Source organism: Rana temporaria, chromosome 1 (genome assembly GCF_905171775.1).
Source record: "Rana temporaria chromosome 1, aRanTem1.1, whole genome shotgun sequence".
Lineage (NCBI taxonomy): Eukaryota > Metazoa > Chordata > Amphibia > Anura > Ranidae > Rana > Rana temporaria.
The window spans coordinates 401485237-401511402 of NC_053489.1; the positions used below are offsets into that span (position 1 = coordinate 401485237).

At 48.8% G+C, this 26166-nt stretch overlaps 1 protein-coding gene across 1 annotated transcript in view; it reads left to right on the plus strand.

Annotated features, from left to right (window-relative positions):
- PLEKHJ1 (pleckstrin homology domain containing J1) overlaps positions 1 to 26166 on the plus strand; it is a 51250-nt gene that overhangs the window by 1539 nt on the left and 23545 nt on the right. The window contains exon 2 of the mRNA XM_040323268.1: positions 20505 to 20572. Coding sequence (XP_040179202.1) covers positions 20505 to 20572 — 68 coding nt within the window. The remainder of the gene's footprint in view (positions 1 to 20504; positions 20573 to 26166) is intronic.

Below are 26166 nucleotides of genomic sequence, written 5' to 3' on the forward strand. Positions count from 1 at the left end.
TAAAAACCGCACAGGCGATCAAATACCACCAAAAGAAAGCTCTATTTGTGGGGAAAAAAGGACGTCAATTTTGTTTGGGAGCCACGTCGCACGCGACCGCGCAATTGTCAGTTAAAGCAAGGCAGTGCCGGAAGCTGAAATTTCGCCTGGGCAGGAAGGGGGTATATGTGCACAGTAAGCAAGTGGTTAAAGCCGGGTTAGGTTATAAAAAAAAATCCCAAGCTTTGAACATATCACGCAGCACTGTTCAATCCATCATCAGAAATGGAAAGTGTATGGCACAACTGCAACCCTACCAAGACATGTTACATCCACATGAAATGACAGGCCGGGCAAGTAGCGCATTAATCCGAGAAGCAGCCACGAGGCCCATGGTAACTCTGGAGGAGCTGCAGAGATCCACAGCTCAGGTGAGAGAATCTGTCCACAGGACAACTATTAGGGTGCTTTCCCACTGAGGCGTCGGCGGTAAAGCGCTGCCCATTCATTTCAATGGCAAGGGCGCTTTAGGAGTGGTGTATAACACCGTTCCTTCGCTGCTCCAATAATCCTACTTGAAGGAGTTTTTTTTTTTAACGTCCTGCCCATTGCTTTCACACTGAGACTGCAGGGGAGACGTTTTTCAGGTGCTATTTTTAGCCCAAAAGCACCTGAAAAACATCTCAGTGTAAAAGGGGTCTTAGTCACGCACACCACAAATCCGGCCTTTATGGAAGAGTGGCAAGAAGAAAGCAATAAGAAGTCCTGTTTGCAGTTTGCAGGAAGCCATGTGGGGGACACAGCAAACATGTAGAAGAAGGTGCTCTGGTCAGATGAGACCAAAATTTTACTTTTTGGCCTAAAAGCAAAATGTTATGTGTGGCGGAAAACTAACCCTGCATACCACCCTGAACACACCATCTCCACTGTACAACATGGTGGTGGCAGAATCATGTTGTGGGGATGCTTTTCTTCAGCAGGGACAGGGAAGCTGGTCAGAGTTGATGGTAAGAGGGATGGAGCCAAATACAGGGCAATCTTAGAAGAAAACCTGTTGGAGTCTGCAAAAGACTTGAGACTGGGGCAGAGGTTCACCTTCCAGCAGGACAATGACCCTAAACATAGACGTGTTAGTATGGGCCAGTCAAAGTCCAGACCTAAATCCAATTGAGAATCTGTGGCAAGACTTGAAAATTGCTGTTCAGACGTTCTCCATCCAATCTGACAGAGCTTGAGCTATTTTACACAGAAGAATGGGCTAAAATGCAAAGCTGGTAGAGACATCCCCAAAAAGACTTACAGCTGTAATTGCAGAGAAAGGTGGTTCTACAAAGTATTGAGGGGCTGAATACAAATGTACGCCACACTTTTCACATATTTATTTGTAAAAAAAATTGAAAATCATCCTCCTTTCACATCGCAATAATGTGCCACTTTGTGTTGTTTATCGCATAAAATCCCCCAAAAAAATACATTTACCCTTTTGGTTGTGACATGACTGTGACGAGATCCTTCCTCGCCCAGGTCCTGCTCTCCCGACACTCCTCTGCTACCAGTGAGTCAGCTTGCAGATTGCAGCGTCTGATGGTCCAGTCATCCAAGGTTCCGGGGTCCGAACTACAGCTATGTGCCATTCAGACCCATTAAGAACAAACACCAGGCAGGCTGTATGTAAGTTCAAGCAGGACTCTTTATTTTCAATTACACAGCACACTTTTATACAGAATTTGGAACATCCCACTCCCAACAACCGCTTTCCTATTGGTCAATTGTAAAGTATATGCAGTCTTCACTCAGGTCCCCCTTGACCATGCAAATGAGGACTTGAAATTGTCAACAGGGATTGGTCCAATAGCTTGGATAGAAAGACTTGTGTATCGAAATACCAGGGGGTAATCAATGTACACAATAACCCGGTTCTAGCTAGACGGACTGACTCCGACACCCGCTCTTAACCTGCAGAACACAATAAAAGGTATTTCGCAAGCTGGTTCCACTTAGCATTTCAAAAGCCTTGCATTGAATGTCCCTCTCCTGTGTAACAGATGTCAAGTAGAAACACTTTAATATCTCAAGGTCCATGACATTACTTCCCCTGGGAAACAGTCCAACAGCCGCAGTGGGACCCAAACGGGTCAACTCGAGGATGTTGGAAAAGTAGTCTTAAAGTTCCAGGACTGTGCTGGGATGACCCATCTGCCTTCCTGTTTTGAGGTCCTGGCCCATAATCGGACGGCAAGAGGCTCACATTCAGTCCTCTCCAAAAGCCCCTGTCCCGGCTAGGTCTGTCACACATCTCCCCCTTTGGCAGGAGACTAACACTGGGAGAGACCCCAATTTCGGTACCCACCCAGTACCCCAGATACCTTGTCCCAAAGAGAGCATTACTCACCCAGCCAATCTCTGCCTCTCTCAGAGAACACGCCTGCCGCTGGGGAGAGGCCTGGACTGGCCCTTCTCCCTGGAGTCCTTTCAGCCGCTGGAGAGAAGACAGGGTGGCTGGGCTCAGTTCATCATGCCGTTGGTAATCTGGGCCAACTGGCCACCATTCCTGGGGTATACCAGTGGAGACTGCAGTCCCATCCACTGATGCTAGGTAAAAATCCCCCAGTGCTTGCAAAGCAAAGCCGACATCCTCCTGTCTCAGTGCCGCACCATGTTCTGGGGTTGTGTCCATGGAGATCGGAGTCCCATCCACTACCACAGGAACCCCCTCTCCTGTTAGTTGAGAGCAGAGGCCTGGGGCGAGGAAGGATCTCGTCACATTGGTTGGCAGCGGTGGGATTTGCTCTCCAGTTACTGGGACAACTCCAAACCACCACCATGAATGACCAGCTATGCAGCCTGGAGGAGAACCATGCTAAAAGACTTGCTTGAGAGCCGTGGAGGGACCGGTGGGAAGAACAAGGCCACCCTGATCATTGCGCTAGCCGAGATGGATCAGAGGGATGGTGATGCAGGACCCCGGTCAGTTGAAGACTTGTTCCAGCAGCGAGTTCAACAGCGGTTGGCATTATATGGTGCGAACCCATCAGAGACCGCCATACAGAATACCATTAGAGACCTCCAGCGGCAGGATGAGAGAGAACGAGAGCGACAACAGAGAGAACGAGAGCGGCAACAGGAGCTGAGAATTGCAGAAATACGGCGATCGGTGACAACGCCTAAAGAAGCAGCACCAAATGAAAGAAGAGGAGAGGTACAGATATCAGTAACCATGGAAGAGGAATTCAGAAGGAGGTTGCGAGAGAAGCAGATACAGCGCAGAGGACCAGTATCAGAGGAGGTCCTGCTTGGATGGTCTGATTCGATCCGCTGCGAACTCTGGAAAGAAGCGCTAGCCCGCGAGCAGCGACACCAGGGAAAAGCTCTCCCCTCCATCCATGTAAGGTACTGGTCACAGTATGAAGTACGGATGCTGTTATTGGGGGAACAACCAAAGCAGGAGTGGACAGCAGAGTTAAGCAGGCTGATCCGGGAAGAGATGCGGTTGGACGAGAGCTACAGAGCCCTCCGGTGGTATGTAGTCCAAGAGTGCCCGTGGTCAGCGGATGACAGCCCCACGGAAGGCTTTGACTATGATGGCCTGGGATTGTTGTATTGGAGGATGTCCAGGGATCCCAACTTTGGGAGCGATCGGGAGTGGCGTTGGGAGGAAATAATGGAGCACAGAGAGCGAAGACTGAATGTCCCGGAAGTGCACTGGTTACAGGAAGATTTGGAATTCCTGGCCGCTCAGGAATGGGAACTGGAAATCGCCTACAAACAGCTGCTAGACTCCGCTCAGCAGCAGGGTGAGGTTCCCTTTACCTGGGACTATGAGGAAATATCAGCTGACAGTGATGAAATCCTGGCTGATGAATCAGCAGTGGAAAATCGGGAGCTTGCCATTCCCAAAGCTGAAGTGCTGACCGCAGGGCCGAGCTCTGCTAACCTCTGCTCAGTGCCCATAGCATCTTCTGGGTTCCATGGACAGGAGATGGTGAACCTCTATCCCCAGACACCAGTTGTAGAGACAGGGGATTTGATAGACTTTTCTGCTGAGGAAGAACAACCTGGGGAGCCTCCAGCAGAAGAGCTGGTATCAGGGCCAAACTTCACTGTGCTCTGCCCAGCACCAAGGGCAGTATTTGTGGAGTTACAAGGAACTTCCCCAGCTGAAGCGCTGGTCACAGGACAGAGGGATCAAGACCTCTGCCCCACCCCCGTGGCAGTTCCGGAGGCTCAGGGTGAGAAGATGGCAATCACTCCCCAGCCACAGATTACAGAATGTATGGACTGTTCAGAGGATGTTATGGATTATGCACCCCCAGCAGAAGTGCTGGCAACAGGGCAGAATGCTAGCCATCTCTGCCCAGCACTGGGACCAACTGTGGAGTTCCAGGGAGCCGGGGCGGTTGGCCCCCCTCCCCAGCAACAAGCTGAGGTAGTAAAGCTGTTACTCCCAGCTGAATCACTGGCAGCAGGGCAGGATGCTACTGGCTGCTGCACACAACTACAGCTTGAGCGGATATCGGTGGATGGGACTGTGGTCCCCACTCACAGCAACCCAGCGGAAGAGCTGGCAACAGAGCAGAGTGCCCCGGGCCTCTGCTCTCAACTAACAGAAGAGGGGGTTCCTGTGGTAGTGGATGGGACTCCGATCTCCACAGACACAACCCCAGAAAATGGTGCGGCACTGAGACAGGAGGATGTCGGCTTTGCTTTGCAAGCACCGGGGGATTTTTACCTAGCATCAGTGGATGGGACTGCAGTCTCCACTGGTATACCCCAGGAATGGTGGCCAGTTGGCCCAGATTCCCAATGGCATGATGAACTGAGCCCAGCCACCCTGTCTTCTCTCCAGCGGCTGAAAGGACTCCAGGGAGAAGGGCCAGTCCAGGCCTCTCCCCAGCGGCAGGCGTGTTCTCTGAGAGAGGCAGAGATTGGCTGGGTGAGTAATGCTCTCTTTGGGACAAGGTATCTGGGGTACTGGGTGGGTACCGAAATTGGGGTCTCTCCCAGTGTTAGTCTCCTGCCAAAGGGGGAGATGTGTGACAGACCTAGCCGAGACAGGGGCTTTTGGAGAGGACTGAATGTGAGCCTCTTGCCGTCCGATTATGGGCCAGGACCTCAAAACAGGAAGGCAGATGGGTCATCCCAGCACAGTCCTGGAACTTTAAGACTACTTTTCCAACATCCTCGAGTTGACCCGTTTGGGTCCCACTGCGGCTGTTGGACTGGTTCCCAGGGGAAGTAATGTCATGGACCTTGAGATAGTAAAGTGTTTCTACTTGACATATGTTACACAGGAGAGGGACATTCAATGCAAGGCTTTTGAAATGCTAAGTGGAACCAGCTTGCGAAATACCTTTTATTGTGTTCTGCAGGTTAAGAGCGGGTGTCGGAGTCAGGCCGTCTAGCTGGAACCAGGTTATTGTGTACATTGATTACCCCCTGGGGCTTCTGTCTCAATACACAAGTCTTTCTATCCAAGCTATTGGACCAATCCCTGTTGACAATTTCAAGTCCTCATTTGCATGGTCAAGGGGGACCTGAGTGAAGACTGGATATACTTTACAATTGACCAATAGGAAAGCGGTTGTTGGGAGTGGGATGTTCCAAAATTCTGTATAAAAGTGTGCTGTGTAATTGAAAATAAAGAGTCCTGTTGGAACTTACATACAGCCTGCCTGGTGTTTGTTCTTAATGGGTCCGAATGGCACATAGCTGTAATTCGGATCCCGGAACCTTGGATGACTGGACCATCAGACGTTGCAATCTGCAAGCTGACTCACTGGTAGCAGAGGAGTGTCGGGAGAGCAGGACCTGGGCGAGGAAGGATCTCGTCACAATGACCAAATGTGGAAAATTTCAAGGGGTATGAAAACTTTTTCAAGGCACTGAAATGTGGTGGGTTTCCTCATCAACTATCCAAATTACATTAAAGCCTCGTACACACGATCGGATATCTGATGGAATCTAATCCGATGGATTTTTTTGTCGGATATCTGATGAAGCTGACCTTCATCAGTCTTGCCTACACACCATCAGTCAAAAATCCGACCGTGCCAAAACGCAGTGACGTAAAACACTACGATGAGCCGAAAAAAAAAAATGAAGTTCACACACGATCGGTTTGTCAGATGAATACAGTCCATCGGTCTGTTTTCATCGGACAAACCGATCGTGTGTACATGGCTTTACAAAGGAAGTCAAATACTGACTGCCCATAAAGTAGTTTCAATAGAGGACCAACCGCAATATAACCAGTAAAGTTAACTTTATTTAAGTCACAAATCAAAAATGAAAAACATTTGGCCAAAGACTAGGGTTGTACTGATACTAGTATCGGGACCGATACCAAGCATTTGCCCGAGTACTTGCCAGAAACGCTCCCTGTCCCGCGGAGCTCGCGCGCAGAAGCGAACGCATATGTGAGTAGCGCTCGCATATGAAGGCGGTGTTCAAACCACACATGTGAGGTATCGCCGCAATTGGTAGAGCGAGAGCAATAATTATAGCCCTAGACCTCCTCTGTAACTCAAAACATGCAACCTGTAGAATTTTTTAAACGTCTCCTATGGAGATTTTAAAGGGTAAAAGTTTGTCGCCATTCCACGAGCGGACGCAATTTTGAAGCGTGACATGTTGGGTATCAATTTACTCGGCGTAACCTTATCTTTCACAATATTAAAAAAACATTGGGCTAACTTAACTGGTGTTTTATTTTTTTATTAAAACAAAGTGTATTTTTTCCCAAAAAAGTGCGCTTGTAAGACCGCTGCGCAAATACGTTGTGACAGAAAGTATTGCAACCACCGCCATTTTATTCTCTAGGGTGTTAGAATAAAAAATATATATTATGTTTGGGGGTTCTAATTAGAGGGATGGAGATGGCAGTGAAAACAGACAGGGGAAGCTCCATTAGCATTGCTGTTTGTCTTGTCATACCAATGGCCACCACAAGATGGCGCCAGATTACAGAAGGAAGCATAGGACTGCAGAAGGCCTCAATTACCGGCCAGCGCGGCCCGACGCGATCTCGCAGCGGGGGAGGTGGGGGCACACGGAGACACAGGACGTGGCCTTCTACAGGCCTATGCTTCCTTCCCCAGGCGCCAGGTCGCTTATTCTAGTCCCAATTGCGACCTGGCGCAGATTTCGTCGAACCCTGATATATATCTTTTTAGCAGAGACCCTAGAGAATAAAATGGCAGTTGTTGCAATATTTTATGTCACACTGTATTTGCACAGTGGTCTTTCAAACACAATTGTTGTGGAAAGAACACACTTTAATGAATTAATAAGAAAACGAAACTGTAAAGTTAGCCAAATTCTTTTGTAAAAATGTGAAAGATGATGTTATGCCATGAGAATCGTGATCTTTATTCTAAGCAGAAAAATTGTGATTCTCATTTTGGCCAGAATCGTGCAGCTCTAATCCCCATAAATTTTTTCCCTCTGTGTCCCACCTGGGAGATTTCCCTTCACTTCCTGTCCCAGAAAGTAGGACATGAGAGGCAATCCCTCCAAAATGAGTAAATACCTGGTTGTCCCAATTGGAAGATTTCCCCTCTGTTATCGTTCAAGTGTTAACCCAAAATTTGGGATCTTATTTTACTTTCGATGATGACAGTAAACCAGACAAATAGGGGATATCCCCCTAACGGGGGCACAGACAGCGATAAAATCCTGACAGGGCTTCTAATCCCTCTCAACCCTATCAAAAACGAATAAAAAAGATGTCTATGCCAGGGCTCGACAAATCCCGGGCGCCAGGTCGCCATGGCGACTAGAAATAGGGTCCTGGCGACTTGGCTTTGGAAGGGGGGCAAAAAAAATTAAAAAACATTTTTTTTTTTTTTTTTGTGAGCTGGTGCAATCTGGTGGTGAGCCGTTGGTATTACAAGTTATTACCACCAGATGTGTAAGCTGGCGCCATCTGGTGGTGGCCATTGGTATTACAAGTTAAACAGCAATTCTAATGTAATTTTTCACTATTTTCACTGCCATCTTCTTCCCTCTAATTAGAACCCCCAAACATTATATATATTTTTTATCCTAACACCCTGGAGAATAAAATGGCGATCATTGCAATACTTTCTGTCATGCCGTATTTGCGCAGCAGTCTTACAAGCGCACTTTTTTGGGAAAAAATTACACTTTTTTTAATAAAAAAATAAGACAACAGTAAAGTTATCCCCATTTTTTTTTTTTTTTTTAAATCAGTAAAGTTTTTATTTTGAAAAAAAGAAAAACAGTAGCAGTACAAAATAACATACATGTACATCGCATTTAAATGACCTAAAGAAAGCTGTGCCACACCTGGGGCAAAGCTATTCAAGCATAAAGCCGAGGAGCAATACATTAACACAGTAGTAGTTCTTATGCGATCTTTCCGTACATCTGGTGCTCCAACTGTAGGCACTTTAAACATATTATACAAACAAAAAGGGGGGAAAAAAGAAAAAAAAAACACAGTAGGGGGGAAAACCAGCCGGCCTGATGCCATAGGTACAACCTTCACTAGATCGCTTAGCCCAAGTACCTCTCACCTAGTAATTTATAGAGATGACCCCATCGCACCATTCTACTTAACCAAGGTTTTAACCAATTAACAGCCTATCAAGTACCAGTTGTGGAGGGGCTACCTCCGGAGACCCCAGCCATCCCTGCCATATATTGGCAAACTTCTGTGGTGCCTTTCTATGCAGGTATGTGTTCTTCTCCCTTATAAGGATCCTATTGACCTCCTGTGCCCACTGTCGGCTCGACGGAACCCGAGCAGACAACCAGTATCTTGCTATAAGTTTCTGTGCCAAATATAGCAGTCTAAGCAAGGCAGTGTAGACAGGAGGCAGGTACAGGTCCTCATCTATACCCCCCAGCAAGCACACCAGTGGGCTTACCGGCAACTGGACCTGATAGGTAGAGTTAATGATTTTGAGCACCGCACTCCAGTACCTTACTAACTTGGGGCACCTCCAAAGCATGTGGATGAGGTCTCCCGGATGTGCCTGGCATTTGGAACATATGGGTGTATCTCGTCTACCCCACCGGTGTAATTGTACTGGAGTTCGATAGACTCTGTGGAGAATAAATAGATGTGACAGTCTTTGGGCCGCCGAGACTGAAACCAAGGGGCCAGTACTCAGTATTTGCTCCCATTGTTCCCCATCTATGGGTCCTATGTCATTCTCCCATTTCTCTCTACAGGGAAGAACATCGGGTGCTTGTATGGGTGCGAGTAGCTGTTGATATGTCCTGGAAATAAAGCCCTTTTTCTCTGTATCTGCAAAAACTGAACCCAAGAAGCGAGACTCTTCCCGGCGCAGCGCGGAACAATAACCCTGTGCTCTAATCGCGTGGACTAGTCTAATATATTGATAATGTGTTCCTCCCCATAAGGGGAATTCCTCCTTCAACCTTTCGAATGATTTTAGGGTCCCCCCATCAAAGATTTGGTGTAAGTATAGAATGCCCGCATCCTCCCATCTAGAGCAGTCCCGTAGTTTAACTAACTCGGTGTAGAATCTATTCCGCCAAATAGGCGTACTAGGCAGGAAACCCGTGATCCCCATCCTCCTCCTGACAGCGTTCCACAGTTTCTTAAGAAGGCAAGCCGTAGGGCACGTGGCCGGGACCCCAGGGAAACCCATTTCCATGTGAGACATTGCAGTGTATGAAGTGGCTGGATCTATGAGCAAGGCCCTAGAGGGGTCCGTTATTTCTGTCTGGTTCCAACCTACAAAATGTTGTAGTTGGGCTGCATAGAAGTAGGTCTGTGCATGGGGAACAGCCATTCCCCCCTGGTCTTTAGGGTACTGTAAGGTATGTAGTTTTATTCTGGCAATCCGATTGTTCCAAATAAGGGACCTGAATTGGGAATCAATGCGCTGGAACCAGCACTTCGGGATCCACACTGGGGCATTGTGCAAAATATATAGCAACTGTGGGGCCCAGATCATCTTGATCAGGTTTACTCGTCCCGTCACCGACAGAGGCAGCTTACACCAGGCAGAGCATTTAGTTCTAAATTTGTGCAGTAGAGGTTTAAGATTTAGGGACACATATTCCGTTGGGTCTTTAGTCACCATTATTCCCAGGTATTTGAAAGATTCCACCATTTGTATTCTAGACGCTATCCCCGGTAGTTCTGAGGGCTGATCATCAAGAGGAAGGAGCACTGACTTATGCCAATTAATGGCAAAGCCAGACAGTTCACCAAAACTCTCGATGAGTTGCATCGCAGCCAACAGGGACCCCTCCGTGTCCCCCAGATACAGTAGTGCGTCATCCGCATACAAGGACAGTCTGGTCTCTCCATGCCTGCGTCGAAACCCCACTATATCCGGAGACGTACGTATCCTAGCGGCCAGGGGTTCCAACGCTAGGGCAAAGAGCAGGGGCGACAAAGGGCACCCCTGTCTAGTGCCCCGGAACAAAGGAAAGGCCCCCGACAATTCGTCATTTATTCTAATTCTTGCCGTTGGGGCTACGTACAAAAGTTTTATCCATTTGATAAAATTCTCCCCCAGACCAAATTTATTCAACACCGACCAGAGGTATCTCCATTCGACGCTGTCAAAAGCTTTGGCAGCGTCAAGCGAGAGAATTGCTCTATGACCCGGGTTCTCCACCGGCAGCTGGAGATTCAGGAAAAGTCTCCTGATGTTCAGTGCCGTGGAGCGAGCAGGGATGAAGCCCGACTGGTCCACATGAACCAGCCTGGCTATCACCGTGGAAAGCCTAGTTGCCAACACCCGTGCCAGAATTTTAACATCTGTGTTTAGTAACGATATAGGCCTGTAAGAGTCGGGCTGCAAGGGGTCCTTGCCTGGCTTAGGAAGTACCACTACCACAGCTTCACCCATAGAGGCCGGCAGTCGACCTGCCTCAAAGGATGCATTGAGTACTCCCAGCAGCTCTGGCAAAAGTGTTCCTCCATATCTCTTGTACGTTTCTATGGGTAACCCATCCGTGCCCGGCGCCTTGCCATTCGCCATTTGTGACACAGCCAGTGACAGTTCCTCTACTTTAAGTGGGGCATTTAGTAACTGCACTTCCTGGGCCGTGGCCTTGGGTAAGGCACACTGGTCCAGGTAGCCAGAGATCGCTTCCTCGGTGGGATCCACCTTGGATGTGTATACGTCCTTAAAGAATTCTGTAAAGACCGAGGCAACATGGGCCTGGTCTTGGACCGTGTCCCCAAGCGGTGTCTGGATGGTATCTATGTGCGCCTTACTCTGCTGCGATCTTGCGATCACCGCCAGAAGGTGCCCAGTATTTTCCCCTTCATTAAAATAGGATTGTTGGATAAAAAAGCGTTTGTTTTCGGCTGCGTTCAATGTGACTTGTTGATATAAATTTTGGGCCTCTAACCATTTCCTTTCTGTAATATCCGTGGGATCCCGAACGTACTGTATCTCTGCCTCCCCTGCCATAGTCATAACCGTATTTTCCCATTCCTTGGTTTTAGACTTAATGTTGGATATCTGTTTAATGATAAGCCCCCTTAAGCGGGCCTTCAAAGTGTCCCATACCACTGTGAGGTCGGCTGTGCCTTTATTAACCGCTAGAAACTCGGAGATTTCCTTGGAGATCGGGTCAGGTACGGGGAACAGTTCATACCAGAACGGATTTACCTTCCATAGTCTAGGCTGTGGTCGTTGGGCAAACCCAACGCCTATCACAAGGGGGGAATGGTCTGAGATATTCCTAGGAGCATAGAAAGCTGACGCTGTCCTATCTTGTGCCCTTTCATTCCCCAAGCAAAGGTCAATACGTGACAAGCAATGGTAAGTAGCTGAGTAACAGGAGTACATCCGTACCTCGGGGTTTTTTTCCCTCCAAATGTCCCGTAAGCCCAACTCATTGATCAGTTTAGCAAATGGAGTCATGCCCCCCACACCTGCCCCGGTCACCGCCCGTGGCGAAAATCTGTCCAGACATCTGTTGATTACATTATTAAAATCGCCCATCACCCATATTGGAACATTAGAGTGCAGGGACATAAATTGAGCTAGCTTAATTAAGCACTCGGGCGCGTATGGGGGGGGTATATACAAATTGGCAATGATACAACATACTCCCATCACTTTACAGAGCAGAAACACGTATCGACCCTGGTCATCAATAACTGATTGAATCAGCACAAAGGGAGTGGTGTTGGCTATGAGAATGCTAACGCCTCTGGAATATGCAGTATGGGTAGAGTGAAACTGAATTTGGTAGGAGCTTCTTTTAAGGGCCGTCAGAGCATCAGGCTGCAAGTGTGTTTCCTGCAGGCAAACAACCGCTGCCGCATGTTTTTTCAAAGCAGTGAACAAGGCAACTCTCTTCACCCCGTCACTCAGCCCCCGCACATTCCAGGACACAATATTCAATTCAACCGCCATATTCAAAAAGGACAGCAATAATAAGCTTGAGGTACTGCATTTGCAGGCACAACAACAGTACTATATAAGGCCCAAGGTGCAAAGGTAGCCTCCATACTCGCCATAAGGTCTTATATACAGACCAGTACGTATCATATATACCAGCACAAGTAATTAAGTACATACCACCCCCCGTTAACACTCGTAGAAGTCTATGTAGATGACAGGTATTAGACACACCATGTCTTGAGTCCGCAGGAAAGCACCGGCAACAGGCTGAAAAAAAAAACAAAATCAAAAAGAAAAAGGGGACAAGAAAACAAATAAAAAACGGGTGAGCAAAATAAAGCAGCAAAAGCGGAACACAGCCTTGCTGCACGGGCTGGTCCTCGCAGGACAAGTGGGAAACCTGGGGGGCCCCAACGTCTCGATATAGCCCAACGATCGAAGGAGCTTGCATCCTTGCTCTTCACATCAGGACGCAACAAAATGGTGTCTTCCAGAGTTCCATCTATCCGCCTTTACAGGAACATATAACAAAAAGCTGTGTGCAGATTCAAAACTCCCCCTCAAAACTCAACCTCAAACAGGGATAAACTCTTGACAGTCGTGCTGATGTAGAAGAAGCTTCAACGAACAGGAGGGGGCGCCCCTCTCAGCGAGTGTTCCATTCTGTCTAGCCAGGCAGACGCAGCGGCGGGATTTTCAAAAAAGTGGGTTTCGTTGTTAGCAACAACACGCAGTTTAGCAGGATAGAGCATAGCGTATATCACCTCGTACTTTCTGAGGCGCCTCTTGACATCAGTGAACTAGGCCCGGCGACGCTGCACCTCCGCAGAAAAATCCGGATAAAAGGATATCCTGGTATTATCAATTTTCATGAGGTCGCCCTTGGTTCTGGCACACTGTAAAATAGCATCTCGATCTTTAAAGTTCAGGAGTTTAAAGAGAAATGGGCGCGGGGGTGCCCCAGGCCTAGAAGGTCTAGCCGGGACTCTGTGAGCCCTTTCCACCGCGAACATTTTTGAGAAGGCCTGGACCCCAAATGTATCAATCAGCCAGCCTTCTATGAAGGCTACTGGGTTATTCCCTTCCGCTCTTTCGGGGATCCCCACTGCCCTTATATTATTCCTCCTCAGTCTGTTTTCCATGTCCTCTAAACGGGCAGTGTGGCCAGAGGAGTGAGACTGTAAATGCTGAACCTCCCTCAGTAATGGCGCCACATCATCCTCCACATTGCTCATCCTCCCCTCTAGGTCAGCGGTGCGGTCGCGGAGCTTTTGCATATCATGCCTGAGGAGGTTAACCTCAATTTTCACCCCCTTAATCTCAGTGGTCAGGGCAGTGATGGCGACTTTGCAGGATGTAACTGCCGTTAGTACATCCCTTAGGGTGGGTTCCGCTGTAGGCCCCGAGGGACCCGGCTCCTCCACAGTTGTGGGAAGGGGGGCCTGTGTACTCGCTGCGTCCCAGGCTGTAGTGTCCGCGGCATCGTCGGACCAGACTAGTCCAGAGGCTTCCATCTCCTCATGCTCCGAGCGGTCTGCAAGCTGGAGGTCCGATCTGGGAGGGATATCCTTGGCACCTGGCTTGGTGAAAAGCCGAATGGCTGCCTCCTTTGCTGAGCGCGTGGAGCGGGCGCCATCTTGCGCGGCATGGTCCGCCGCAGACGAGGAGTCTTTCCCCCTCCGGGACATGATTGCACGCTGTCACCGGTTCCCTGTAGGACAGTAAGCCTGTCTGAGAGCCGGGAAGTCGAGTAGCAGGGTCTGCGGCAGTGTAGGATAGGTGGTTCAGGATCAATTTCAGGATACCCGGCGGAGCTAGAGCTCAGTGCGTCCTACTCCATCGGCTGCAAGCCACGCCCCCCATCCCCATTTTTTTTAATATTATGAAAGATAATGTTATGCAGAGTAAATTCATACCCAACATGTCACGCTTCAAAATTGCGTCCGCTCGTGGAATGCCGACAAATCTTCATAGGCGACGTTTAAAAAAAATCTACAGGTTGCATGTTTTGAGTTAGAGGAGGTCTAGGGCTAGAATTATTGATCTCGCTCTACCAATCGCGGCGATACCTCACATGTGTGGTTTGAACACCGTTTACATATGCGGGCGCTGCTCACGTATGTGTTCGCTTCTGCGCGCAAGCTCGTCGGGGCGGGGCGCGTTTTCTGGCTCCTAACTTTTTTAGCTGGCTCCTAGATTCCAAGCAAATTTGTCAACCCCTGGTCTATGCTTTCCTATTCTGAAGCTGCTCTGGTAACATGATCAGGTTCCAGCGATAGCTGTAGTGTAGAGTAGGGAAAGCTGACAACGGCTGCCCCATGGTAAGCCTATGGGTGTTGTCATTACCCAGGCTCTGTAGCGGTTGTCACTGCCTCTCCTCTACACTGAAGCTGGCACTGGGACCTAATCATGTGTCTGGATCTGCGCGGCTTCAAAATAGGTCATTATTGGCATTGCTTATTTTAGAGGGTAATAATTAGAATAGTCTTATAATGGGGGTAGCTTTAGTCTTGGTTAGAATTTGAGTGGAATTCCTCTTTAATACTACTGCTGTCTGTGTTCTTATTAATTAAATTTACCCTCTCTATTTGTCCTGGTGACCACCTTCACCACGAGGGAAAGTGAAAGAAAATCCCTAAAATAGGAATAGAGGGGAAATCTTCAAATGAGAACATCAGTTCTGGTGACAACAGGAATGCCCTTCACTTCTTCTGGTAGCTATGGAACAGGAAGTGATTACAAATTAATCCCCCCCCCCCCCCCAAAAGGTTGTATTCCTCCTCCATATGTTATACAAAATGGGGTAAAAAAAGTTTGGCTTTAGTTCCACTTTAGGTCTAGGTTCACAGGTATGCAAATTGGATGTGTTTTTAACCGCATCCAATTTGCATGACAAAAAGAACATTGCTTTCTATTGTGACTGTTCACATATGTCCTGTGCAGATTCAGTGTGAATTAAAAAAGAGTCCTGTTAGTTTTCTGAGCAGTGCGGTCTGGCTTAAAGTGGTTGTAAACCCCTTCTGGGAAGTTACACCTACAGGTAAGCCTAGATTAAGGCATACCTGTAGGTGCTTGCAATATCTCCGAGACCTACACGGTCTCGGAAATATTTGCAATTTCCCAGAGTGCCACCGCCTTCTGGACATGCGCCGTCTTGAAAGGGCACTCTGTGCCGTTTCAAGCTGGGGTCATGCTGTGAAAAGCGGCTCCCACGCGCATGCGCAGAGTGACATCATCGCCGCTCCGGGCAATCACAGCGCCGGAGCGGTGATACCCGACAGTAACCTTTGGGAGAGATGTCGCCGCTAGAGGGGGGGACAAGGACCGCTGCGGGGGCTTCGCTCTAAGGTAAGTCATTCATAATGAGCTAGTATGCTAGTCATACTAGCTCATTATGCCTTTGTCTTTTCGGGTTTTAAAAAAAAAATCAAAAATAAAATCGGGGGTTTACAACCACTTTAAGGGTGAATTCAGGCCCATTGACTTCTATAGGAACACTCCTGAATCGTGGTCGTCATTCAGTTGTGAACAGGATAAAATCTTGACCTGATCAAAAACTGACCCGAAACGCTGAACAACTACTTTTTCCAATTAGCTGTGAAAACGGAGCTTAAATTAACACCTCACAGAGGCCAAGCAGCGGGGTTTTTTTTCTGTAAAACACGGGTATACGAACATGGGGAGAAGGCAGGGAAAATGCTAGCATACCTGGCACATTTAGAGGATAGGCCGCCGGTGGTGGTTTCGTTGGCGGGGCCTGATGGCACGGTCATTACGGATCCGCCGAGGGTGGCTGAACAGTTTAGGCAGTTTTACGAAGATCTTTACCGCTCACAGAGTCACCATACTACACAGGAGGTGCAGGCCTATTTACATACATTGAGATTCCCCAGACTGAGAGCAGAACAGACACGGGAGCTGGAGGCCCCTATTACCACTCAAGAAATAGCCACAGCGATCTCGCAACTAGCTAAATCCAAAGCCCCGGGTTTAGATGGTCTGCCCCTAGAATTTTATGCCACATATTCTGAGACCCTTGTCCCTAAGCTGAAGGTACTATTTCAATCCATGTTTGATCTGGGGGAGATCCCATCCTCTATGCAGGAGGCGCAAATCATTGTTTTGCCCAAGCCGGGTAAAGACCCACTGTACCCGGAATCCTATAGACCTATCTCATTGCTACCAGTGGACATTAAAATCCTAGCTAAAATTCTATCATCTAGACTAAATGCAGTTATATTATCCCTGATACACCCAGACCAGACTGGGTTTATGCCTGGGAAAAATACAGCAATGAATATTAGACGGCTTTTTATGAATATTCAGGCCCAACACGATAATGTAGGTACTCGGGTGGTGGTAGCGCTAGATACAGCTAAGGCATTCGACTCCGTTGAATGGCTATATCTGTGGGAGTGCTTGAAAAATTATGGGATTGGCCCTAAATATATCAGGTGGGTGAAGTTATTGTATCAGACCCCCAGAGCCAGGGTATTCGTAAATGGCTGGCTCTCAGAACAGATTTCACTAGAGAGGGGAACAAGACAAGGATGCCCACTGTCGCCTTTGCTATATGCACTGGCTGCAGAACCATTGGCGATGGCCATTAGGACAAGCCCGGATGTGGTAGGACTGAAGAAGGGGGAGACATGGGACAAAATAGGCCTCTATTCGGATGATACAGTATTGTACTTGGCGGATCAGGGCCCCTCGCTACAGGCAGCACTAAATATTATAGAGACAATTGGGAAATACTCGGGGCTTAAAATAAACTGGGATAAATCCCGGATCCTTCCACTAGATCATTTCCCCCCGAAGGAGATAGTGCCAGAATTACCTTTGAAAAGAGTAGATGAGATTAAATATCTGGGGGTGAAAGTTACACGAAATCTTAAAGAATATGTCCCTTTAAATGTAGAACCCCTCTTTCATACCATTAAATCTAGAACACAGGCATGGACGAGACTGCCCTTGGGAGTAATGGGTAGGATCAACTTAGTGAAAATGATACTATTACCCAAAATTTTGTATATAATATGGCATGCCCCTTTATATATACAGCAGAAGGTGTTTAAGCAGATGGAGGCAATTTTGAACTCTTTTGTATGGGGATCGAGTAGACATAAACTAGCCTGGCATATTCTTAAGAATCCCACGGAGGAGGGGGGATGCGCTTTACCAGACATACAAGACTATTATGTGGCATCCCAACTCTCCCATGTGTTCTTTTACAACACCTCAGAGTCACAGAGGTACAGGGCCCTGGTGTGTAACAAACCTGGCAGTCTATTTCACACTCCCACACAGGCAATATTTAGGAAGGGTAGGGGAAATGGTGGGTCATCCAGATTTGAAGCGGAAATACTAAGTCACCACCAGAAAATATGGGACATTACTCTCAAGAAGCAGGGAAGATCTCAGTTCCACTCACACACGCCGCTATGGTATAATGACTCCCTGCCTGAAATGGCCAGGGTGCCAGATCCACAAATATGGGCAGCATATAGGGTGCAGTTTCTATCACAGGTACTAACAGAGACAGGAGTCAAGTCATTCTCAGAACTAAGGGCAGAATTTGCACTTCCCCAGCAATTTCAGTTCCGATATTTACAGCTTAGACATGCAGTCAGGAGTCAGGTGGCCAATTTAGCAGTAGACCTACGGCCCATACAGGTGTTAAATATTATTTTTGGATCGGAGTCAACCAAACTCATATCCAATCTATACTATGCTCTTCGACAAAAGAAGATAGGAGAGGTGTCACAAGTGGCCAAAATACAGTGGGAACAGGACGTAGGACCCATAGAGGACGAGGACTGGAGTGAAATTTTGGAGGGGGTCAAGTTGGCCTCTCCTAAGCTCTCAGGTAGACTGAAACAATTGTACATTGTCCACCGGGCGTATTTGACACCGGGAAGACTGGCTAAGTTTCAACCAACAAGGAGCCCCAAGTGTCCCATGTGTGGCTCCAATACAAGCTCTTTCTTCCATCTGATATGGGAGTGCACGGATATGCAGGCGTACTGGTTGCAGGTGACACGCTTCTTGCATGACAACATGGGATCCCCGGTGGGCATGGACCCGAAGATTTGCTTATTGGGGCTTTTTCCAGATATTGATGCGGATAAATACCAGACCATATTTACTAATGAGACGTTGTTTATGGCTAGGAAAGTGGTGGCTAAAGTATGGATGAGAGCAACTGCCCCATCTCTACAGGATTGGAAAAGGGAGGTGAACACCACCCTGCCATACAGAAAGTTTATATACATACACCGGGGCAGGCCACAGAAATTCTCCAGTGTATGGGATAGGTGGCTAGAAGACGGAGAAACGTGCACAGCATAGGGTAATGAATATGTGGCTTCTTGAGGTTGGAGAGAATGGTAATGGAGGGTGGGAATGGTCCCAGATATTCATAAATGCATAAGGTATGGGTTGCTGCTCGATTGCTAGAAGGGTGGAAACGTGGGAGGTGTGGAGCTCAGTGCCTACTTGGCCAGAATACATTGTATTTGTATAGACGGGAAAGGACGTGATGACATGCATTTACTGTATAACTGTACATTCTTGATTCATACTGCTGTATGTGTGTATTTTGTATTTACATCTCAATAAACTTTGACTTCTTAAATAAAAAAAAAAAATTAACACCTCACGTGTGTGAACCCAGCCTTAAACAAAAGGTGTGCAAAATGTAAGACTGGCCATAAATTATACAATTTTATTTGTACAACTTTCCTTTAGATTTATCAAAACCATATAATATGAGGTCAAACCTAAACACTTGCAATTTGTATGCAATCAGGCAGGCCCTTGCACTACATAGTTGAGGGTAAATCTAAAGGAAATTGAACAAGAACATGATATAATGTATAGCCAGCTTTAGTTAGTTTTTTTTCAGAAAGAAGCTACATCTCAAGTAGAAAATTCTGTGCCGTGACAGTATTTGCTGCAGTGTGGAGCCACTTGACAAAGTCAGACCTCCTAGCTTTCCAATCAGCCAAGTGCATAACTACTGCGGTTTAGTTTGCGGGCAATGATAACAGGCCCAAAAGCATACATTTAATAAAAGAGAGTATATCTATCTTTCTGATGATTAAAGGGGTTGTAAAGGTACATGTTTTTTCACAAGGTGAAAAAACATCTGAGGATTAGCGGGAATCCCATGTTTACTTACCTGACCCCTCGAAAGTCCCCCGCTGGCTTCTCGGCTCATTTATTGGTTGATTGAAAGCAGCACAGCCATTGGCTCGCGCTGCTGTCAGTCACATCCAATGACGCGGCGCGCCGGGGCCGAGTGATGGAGTAATCGGCTATAGCCGCTGGCAGACGTGGTTCTGGGCCACTCTGTGCAAAACGAGCTGCACAATAATGGTAAGTATGACCTGTTGTTTAAAAAAAAAAAAATGTACATTTACAATCCCTTTAAGGGCCAATGTAATGTATGCCTTATTCAGCTATGATTGAGGGAAATTTATTAAGATGGGAGAGGTCAGAATCTGCAGCAGCTATGTATGGAAACCAATCCGCTTCTAGCTTTATTACGCTTACGCACATCTGCTTCAGCTTCTGTCTGCTCTAGTGAATTCCCCTTAGGCCCCTTTCACACTGGGGCGGGAGGCGCGGTGGCGGTATAGCGCCGCTAAAAATAGCGGCGCTATACCGTCGGAATCGCCGCGGGATTCGGCCGCTAGCGGTGCGGTATTAACTCCTGCTAGCGGCCGATAAAGGGTTAAAACCGCTCGCAATGCGCCTCTGCAGAAGCGAATTGAGGGCGGCATTACCACAGTTTCCCATTGTTTTAAATGGGAAGGAGGGGTGAAGGAGCGGTATACATACCGCTCCTCTCACCGCTCCAAAGATGCTGCTTGCAGGAGATTTTTTTCTCTCCTGCCAGCGCATCGCCTCAGTGTGAAAGCCCTCGGGATTTCACATTGGGAAGGCTGGGCAGGAGTTTTTCAGGTGGTATTTAGGCGCTATTTTTAGCGCTGTACCACCTGAAAAACTTCTCAGTGTGAAAGGGGTCTAAGTGTGACTGATATGATCTGCATTTTTTTGTCTTTTTTTTTATTTTTTTATGCAGAGATTTTTTCTGAATGTTGTTTCTCTACTGACTTTATTTTACTGCTGTTTTCTTCAATCCTCTTTGTACAGTACTGAAGAAGCGTCTGGTGAAATTGGTTGTGAATTTTCTGTTTTACTTCCGGGCTGATGAGGAGGAGGTAGGAAAATACTTCCAACTACTGAGGGGTGTTTTGTTATGTAGACTTAAGCCTCATACACATGATCGGATTTTCCGGGGACAAAGCTTCGGACTTTTGTCCAAAGGGCGTTGGCCAGGAATTTGTCTTGCATACAAACGGCAAATAATTGTCGGCCAACAAACACAAAACTACTGGGTTTTTCAGCTCTTTAACACCACCCTTTGGGCAACTTCTGCTAATGTTGTGTTATGGTTAGCATTGCTTCCGAGCATGCGTGTTTGTACTTTGGAGTTTTTTCCGAAGGACTTCTGTACGCACGATCCGATAATCCGACAGCATGTACTTTTAAATTTTAAAGCATACTATCCGACATTTGTCCAATGGAGCATATAAATGTTTGTATTCATGCTTTTTTTCCTACTGCATAGGTCTTCATGCTAATAACATAATGCATAAAGCCAAGTAAATTCAACACCAGCCTTTTTACACGAGATTGTGGTATGACTGGGGTAACGGTCCAGGTTGCTGCAGAAGAGAAATTATTGTGATACCCTGCACCATATGTTCATGTGTGCAGTTATGGGCAGTATTGTGACCTGTAGATATGGGATCATGGCTTAATATCACTATAACCCCTGTACACGACTTGATATGTTTCAGTACTATTTTCTGAAAATCCAATAAATGTCTTGGCCCTCCTAACAGAACTTTGTGTATCAATTTAATGTGAATGTTTATTCTGTTACTCACATTAGTAACTCAATATACCCATAGTGGGTATATTGAGTTACTAAACCATAGGAGAAAAGGGAATCCTCATAGCATAAACCCATTTAAAATTGTATTCCCTTGAAATGACCCCTGTAAGATATATTCTTACGGGGGCGTGGTCTGGACATGGCTGTGTGAAGCTGCTTTTCCTCTGAGCTCCCGGCCGACAGACCCCAAAAACAGCAAAAACACGCTTAAATATCGGAATGCACCCGGCAAAAAGGTATAGCACCAGAGCAACAACAGGCAAGACACCGTCCAAGGCGAAATCGGGAGGAATTTCCAAATATTTCTGCACCCTACAAGACAAATCCCCCGGAGCTAAGGCAACTGCTCCACGTGGCTCAGCAAATGGACCCCGGCGGGAGGCCCATATTTTAGCTGCGGACCCCGACTTACCTTCTACAGACGAGCACCCAGCGACACACCTGGAACCGCAGCGGGTCACCCCTGACACACCAACACCCGAGGATCAGCAGACCGGAGCGGAGATGCAAGATCAGGAGATAAGGTCCCTGCTGCTGGCCCTGCCGACACGGGCGGACATTGAGGCCCTCCCGACACGCTCGGATATCGAGTCCCTCATCCTCCGCCTGGAGGAAACTCACAATAGGGACATCCAGGAGGTCCGCGGGGAGGTCGCCACGTTAGCGGAACGGGTGACATCCGGGGAAGTGTCTGTGTCCTCCTTGGAGGCCAGAGTGGCGGCGCTGGAACACTCCCGAGACCTCCACCGAGACGCAGCAGTAGAGCTACAGCTCCACCTGGAGGATGTCGAGGACCGCAGCCGCCGCAATAATTTGCGGCTGCGGGGGATGCCGGAGGGAGCCGAGGGTGAGAACCTTGGAGAGACGGTCATCGAGCTGTTTAGGGCGGTGCTGGGGGAACCGGAAGAGCAGATCATCTTGGACCGGGTGCATAGAGCCTTGGGACCAAGGCCGACTGACCCGGAGAGGCCGCGCGACATCATCTGCAGGCTCCACCGCTATGCCCAAAAGGAGGCAATCCTCAGAAGAGCCTGGGACTACGGTGAGGAAGATCATGAGGGCACCCAGATTAAGATCCTGCCGGATCTCTCCAGGGCGACGCTGCGCCGCAGGGCCCTGCTACGTCCTCTCCTAGACCTGGCCAGACAGAAGAACCTGACCTACAGATGGGGATATCCGCTGTCGGTGACCTTCAGGAGCGACCGCGGATCCTTCACCCTGCAGACGCCAGCTGACCTCCCGGAGCTATTCCGCTTCCTAGACGCAGATCCCATCCGGGTACCAAACTGGCTCCAACTGCTCCCGAGAACGCCCGGAAGGTCTGGACCCTCGGCTCGTCGCGGCCCACAGCAACCCCGCCAACACCGTGGAAGACGGAGGAACCGATCAGCATCACGGGAAGCACCACGTGAGTAGGCCCTGGGCCATGTCTCCCCTTCTCTGAATCCACATACCTATGCACACGAAGCCCGCAAGTTTGCACTACCCACACTCCCGCCCCTGCCTGGTTACCCGCCACCGTGACTATAGCCGCACTACCGACGGAGCCCGGCCTGCATCACTCCCCCCACACCCCCGCCATATGGAGAAATATGGCTGAACACAACTTCCCCTCTCGCCCCGGTCACCCACGCGCACTGATTCACCAGGTGGCCGATTGTTCGCGGATCCCTTACATATCACCCCCCCACTGTGGTACCGGAGGACACGATCAGGCTGCTCCATGAGCACACCATGGAGGTCACGGGTGGGGGGGGTGGGCCGCTGTTGGGATGAGGGTGGGGAGGCCTGTTGGACGGAGACCCCCAGCCAGCCACAGACACATCTGCTGCACCCCATGAACCTGATCTTGTTGGGGCACTGCCTTGGGGATGGGGGACCTGGGAGGCGGGGGTGGGATGCCACAACCCTGGCGTAAGCTGGTCCTTTTCAACGAGATTGCCACTGGAACTGGCAGAGACAATGGACTTACACATCTGCATATGGACACGGGAGAACTGGGGGCTTCCTTGATGTCGACCCAGAGAGAAGGGGCGACCTGCCGTATATACTACATTATGGTTATACACGATCTGCTGAGGCGGAAATTTGCACTAAGTTTTTTCTTGCACTGAAGTTTACTATGACCTAAGCTCACTTGTGTGTTTTACTTGTTCCACAAGATTTTATATTGATTGTGGCATTGCGACCGTTCTGCCTGCAATGCCGATAGGTGTTACACAATAAGAATACAGTATGTATGTGTATGTTCTGCATATAGGCACGAATAAGATGGGGGGGTAGGCCGGGTAGCCAGATCTATACCCCTGCCTTTGTTCACCCACTACCCCGAATAGGGCGGCACTCTATACCCCGACGCCTTCTCTGCGAGGAGACGTCGGCGAGTGCCATAGCCGTTAGGGCTACTTTAGATAATTTTGACAGCTACACACCCTAGTGTCAGCTCTTTACTTTCTTTTCTTTTCTTTTCTTTCCTCTTCCCTCACCTGACACCCCCCCCCCTCGTGAACCTATACACCTTAGCCTTATTCCCTGCTACACCCACCCGCCCCCCCCCCCCCAAACCCCCACCCCATCCCCCCAAGTGCGGCCATGGACCTGCTCAACATTATATCCCTGAATGTGAAGGGGCTAAACACCCCTGAGAAGCGGCGGATGCTGCTGAATGACATGCGTCGGGCTAAAGCCGACATAGTTATGGTACAGGAGACCCACTTCAGAGACCTTAAAATGCCCCTACTCAAAAATAGATACTACCCTTCAGTGTACCACTCGGCATACGTAGAGGCGAAATCACGTGGAGTGTCTATCCTTATTTCGGCACGAGTACCCTGGACACTAGATGACGCAAAGACGGACAGTGAGGGCCGATTCCTTTTCTTGAAAGGCTCTATAGGAGGCAAAAAGGTGACACTTGTAAACCTGTATGCCCCCAACACCCGCCAGGACTCCTTTATTAAGAGACAGGTAGACAAGGCAATGCGCTTCTCGGAAGGCCAACTTATTCTGGGAGGTGACTTAAACTTCCCCCTCTCTCCGATAGAGGACACATCCACGGGAGTGTCATCTACCTCACGCGATATGCGTAAGCGTATAGGAACAGCGTTACACTCCGCGCAGTTGATCGATACGTGGCGACTTTTTCATCCTGGGGAACGTGACTTTTCCTTTTACTCCAAACCACACCAGTCGTATTCCCGCATCGATTACCTCCTCGTCCCACATGGTCAATTACACGCGGTTAAGGACACGTCAATTGGCTCTATTACGTGGTCAGACCATGCCCCGGTAGGACTAAAATATGCGCTCTCGGAAGTCAACGCAGGACAAAACGCAACATGGAGACTCAACGAAAGTCTCCTACAAAACCCAGAGGTCCGGGCAGATGTGGTTGCCGAGATAGATCGATACTTTGAGCTTAACACCACGCCGGATAGTGACCCCGGTGTAGTCTGGGAGGCCCATAAGGCCGTCATCAGGGGGGTCCTGATCAAACACGGCGCTAGACTAAAACGAGAGCGGACGATACAGCTGAACCAGCTTTTGGATAAGCTGCGGACCCTGGAAGCGGCCCATAAGGCGGCCCCGACTGCCCGAGTAGGGGCAGACCTAGACATTGTACGCTCACAAATTACTGACATCCTGCAGTATAAAGCCAAAACGGCAATACAAGTGTGCCGGAGGAAGGTCTATGAGTCGGGCAATAAGTGCGGGAGGCTTCTGGCTCAGACCCTCCAAGCACAACGCCAAGCGTCTTACATCCCACACGTGATTACGCCGGAAGGGCAGAGGGCATCTTTACCCCACCAAATTACCGGTGAGTTCAGATCGTTCTATGCGGCCCTCTATAACCTACACGGCCCGACAGCCACACACGACCAAGTGACGGACTACCTAACCAGATCAGGCATGACAGCACTACAGACAGAGGCACGCGGGGGACTGGAAGAACCCATTACCCTAACAGAACTCCAGACTGCCCTTGGCAGTACTAAAAAGGGGAAAGCCCCTGGCCCGGACGGCCTTACTGTACAGTACTATAAGACCTTGCTGCCATCACTGGGACAACAAATGGTGAAGTTGTTTAACGTCCTCGGGGGGGAGGTGAATTTCACAGCTCCACGCTCCAGGCCCAGATCTCGGTGATACCTAAAGAGGGGAAGGACCCATCATTGTGTGGGAGCTACCGCCCCTTATCCCTCCTAAATGCGGACCTGAAAATATTCACCAAGATCTTGGCCTCTAGACTGCAGCAACACCTCCCACGCCTGATCCACCTGGACCAGGTGGGGTTCGTCCCAACAAGAGAAGCCAGGGACAATACCATCAAAGTTCTTAACTTATTACATGTGGCAGTGGGTAGCAGGAAACCCTGCGTGTTGGTGGGGACAGATGCCGAGAAGGCATTTGACCGGGTGAACTGGGACTACATGTTTGCAACGTTGAGGCATGTGGGCCTGGGGGACAGGATGATGAGATGGGTGAGAGCCGCCTATGTCGGACCAACGGCCAGAGTTAAGGCGAACGGGGTGATATCAGAGGCCTTCCCGATATCCAATGGCACGAGGCAGGGTTGCCCTCTCTCGCCCCTACTCTTTGCCCTCTCCCTCGAGCCCTTCCTGTGTCATGTTAGACGGAACCCAGACATAACGGGGGTGACAGTGGGCAAAAGGCAACATAAGGTCTCTGCATATACAGATGACCTGATGTTTACGCTCTCGGACCCCTCTACCTCCCTGACACATCTCATGCGGGAATTTGACACATACGGCCAGCTTTCGAATTTGAGGATCAATTTCACCAAGTCGGAGGCCATGGGTGTTGGGATCCCTCGCCACAGCCTTGCGGAGCTCA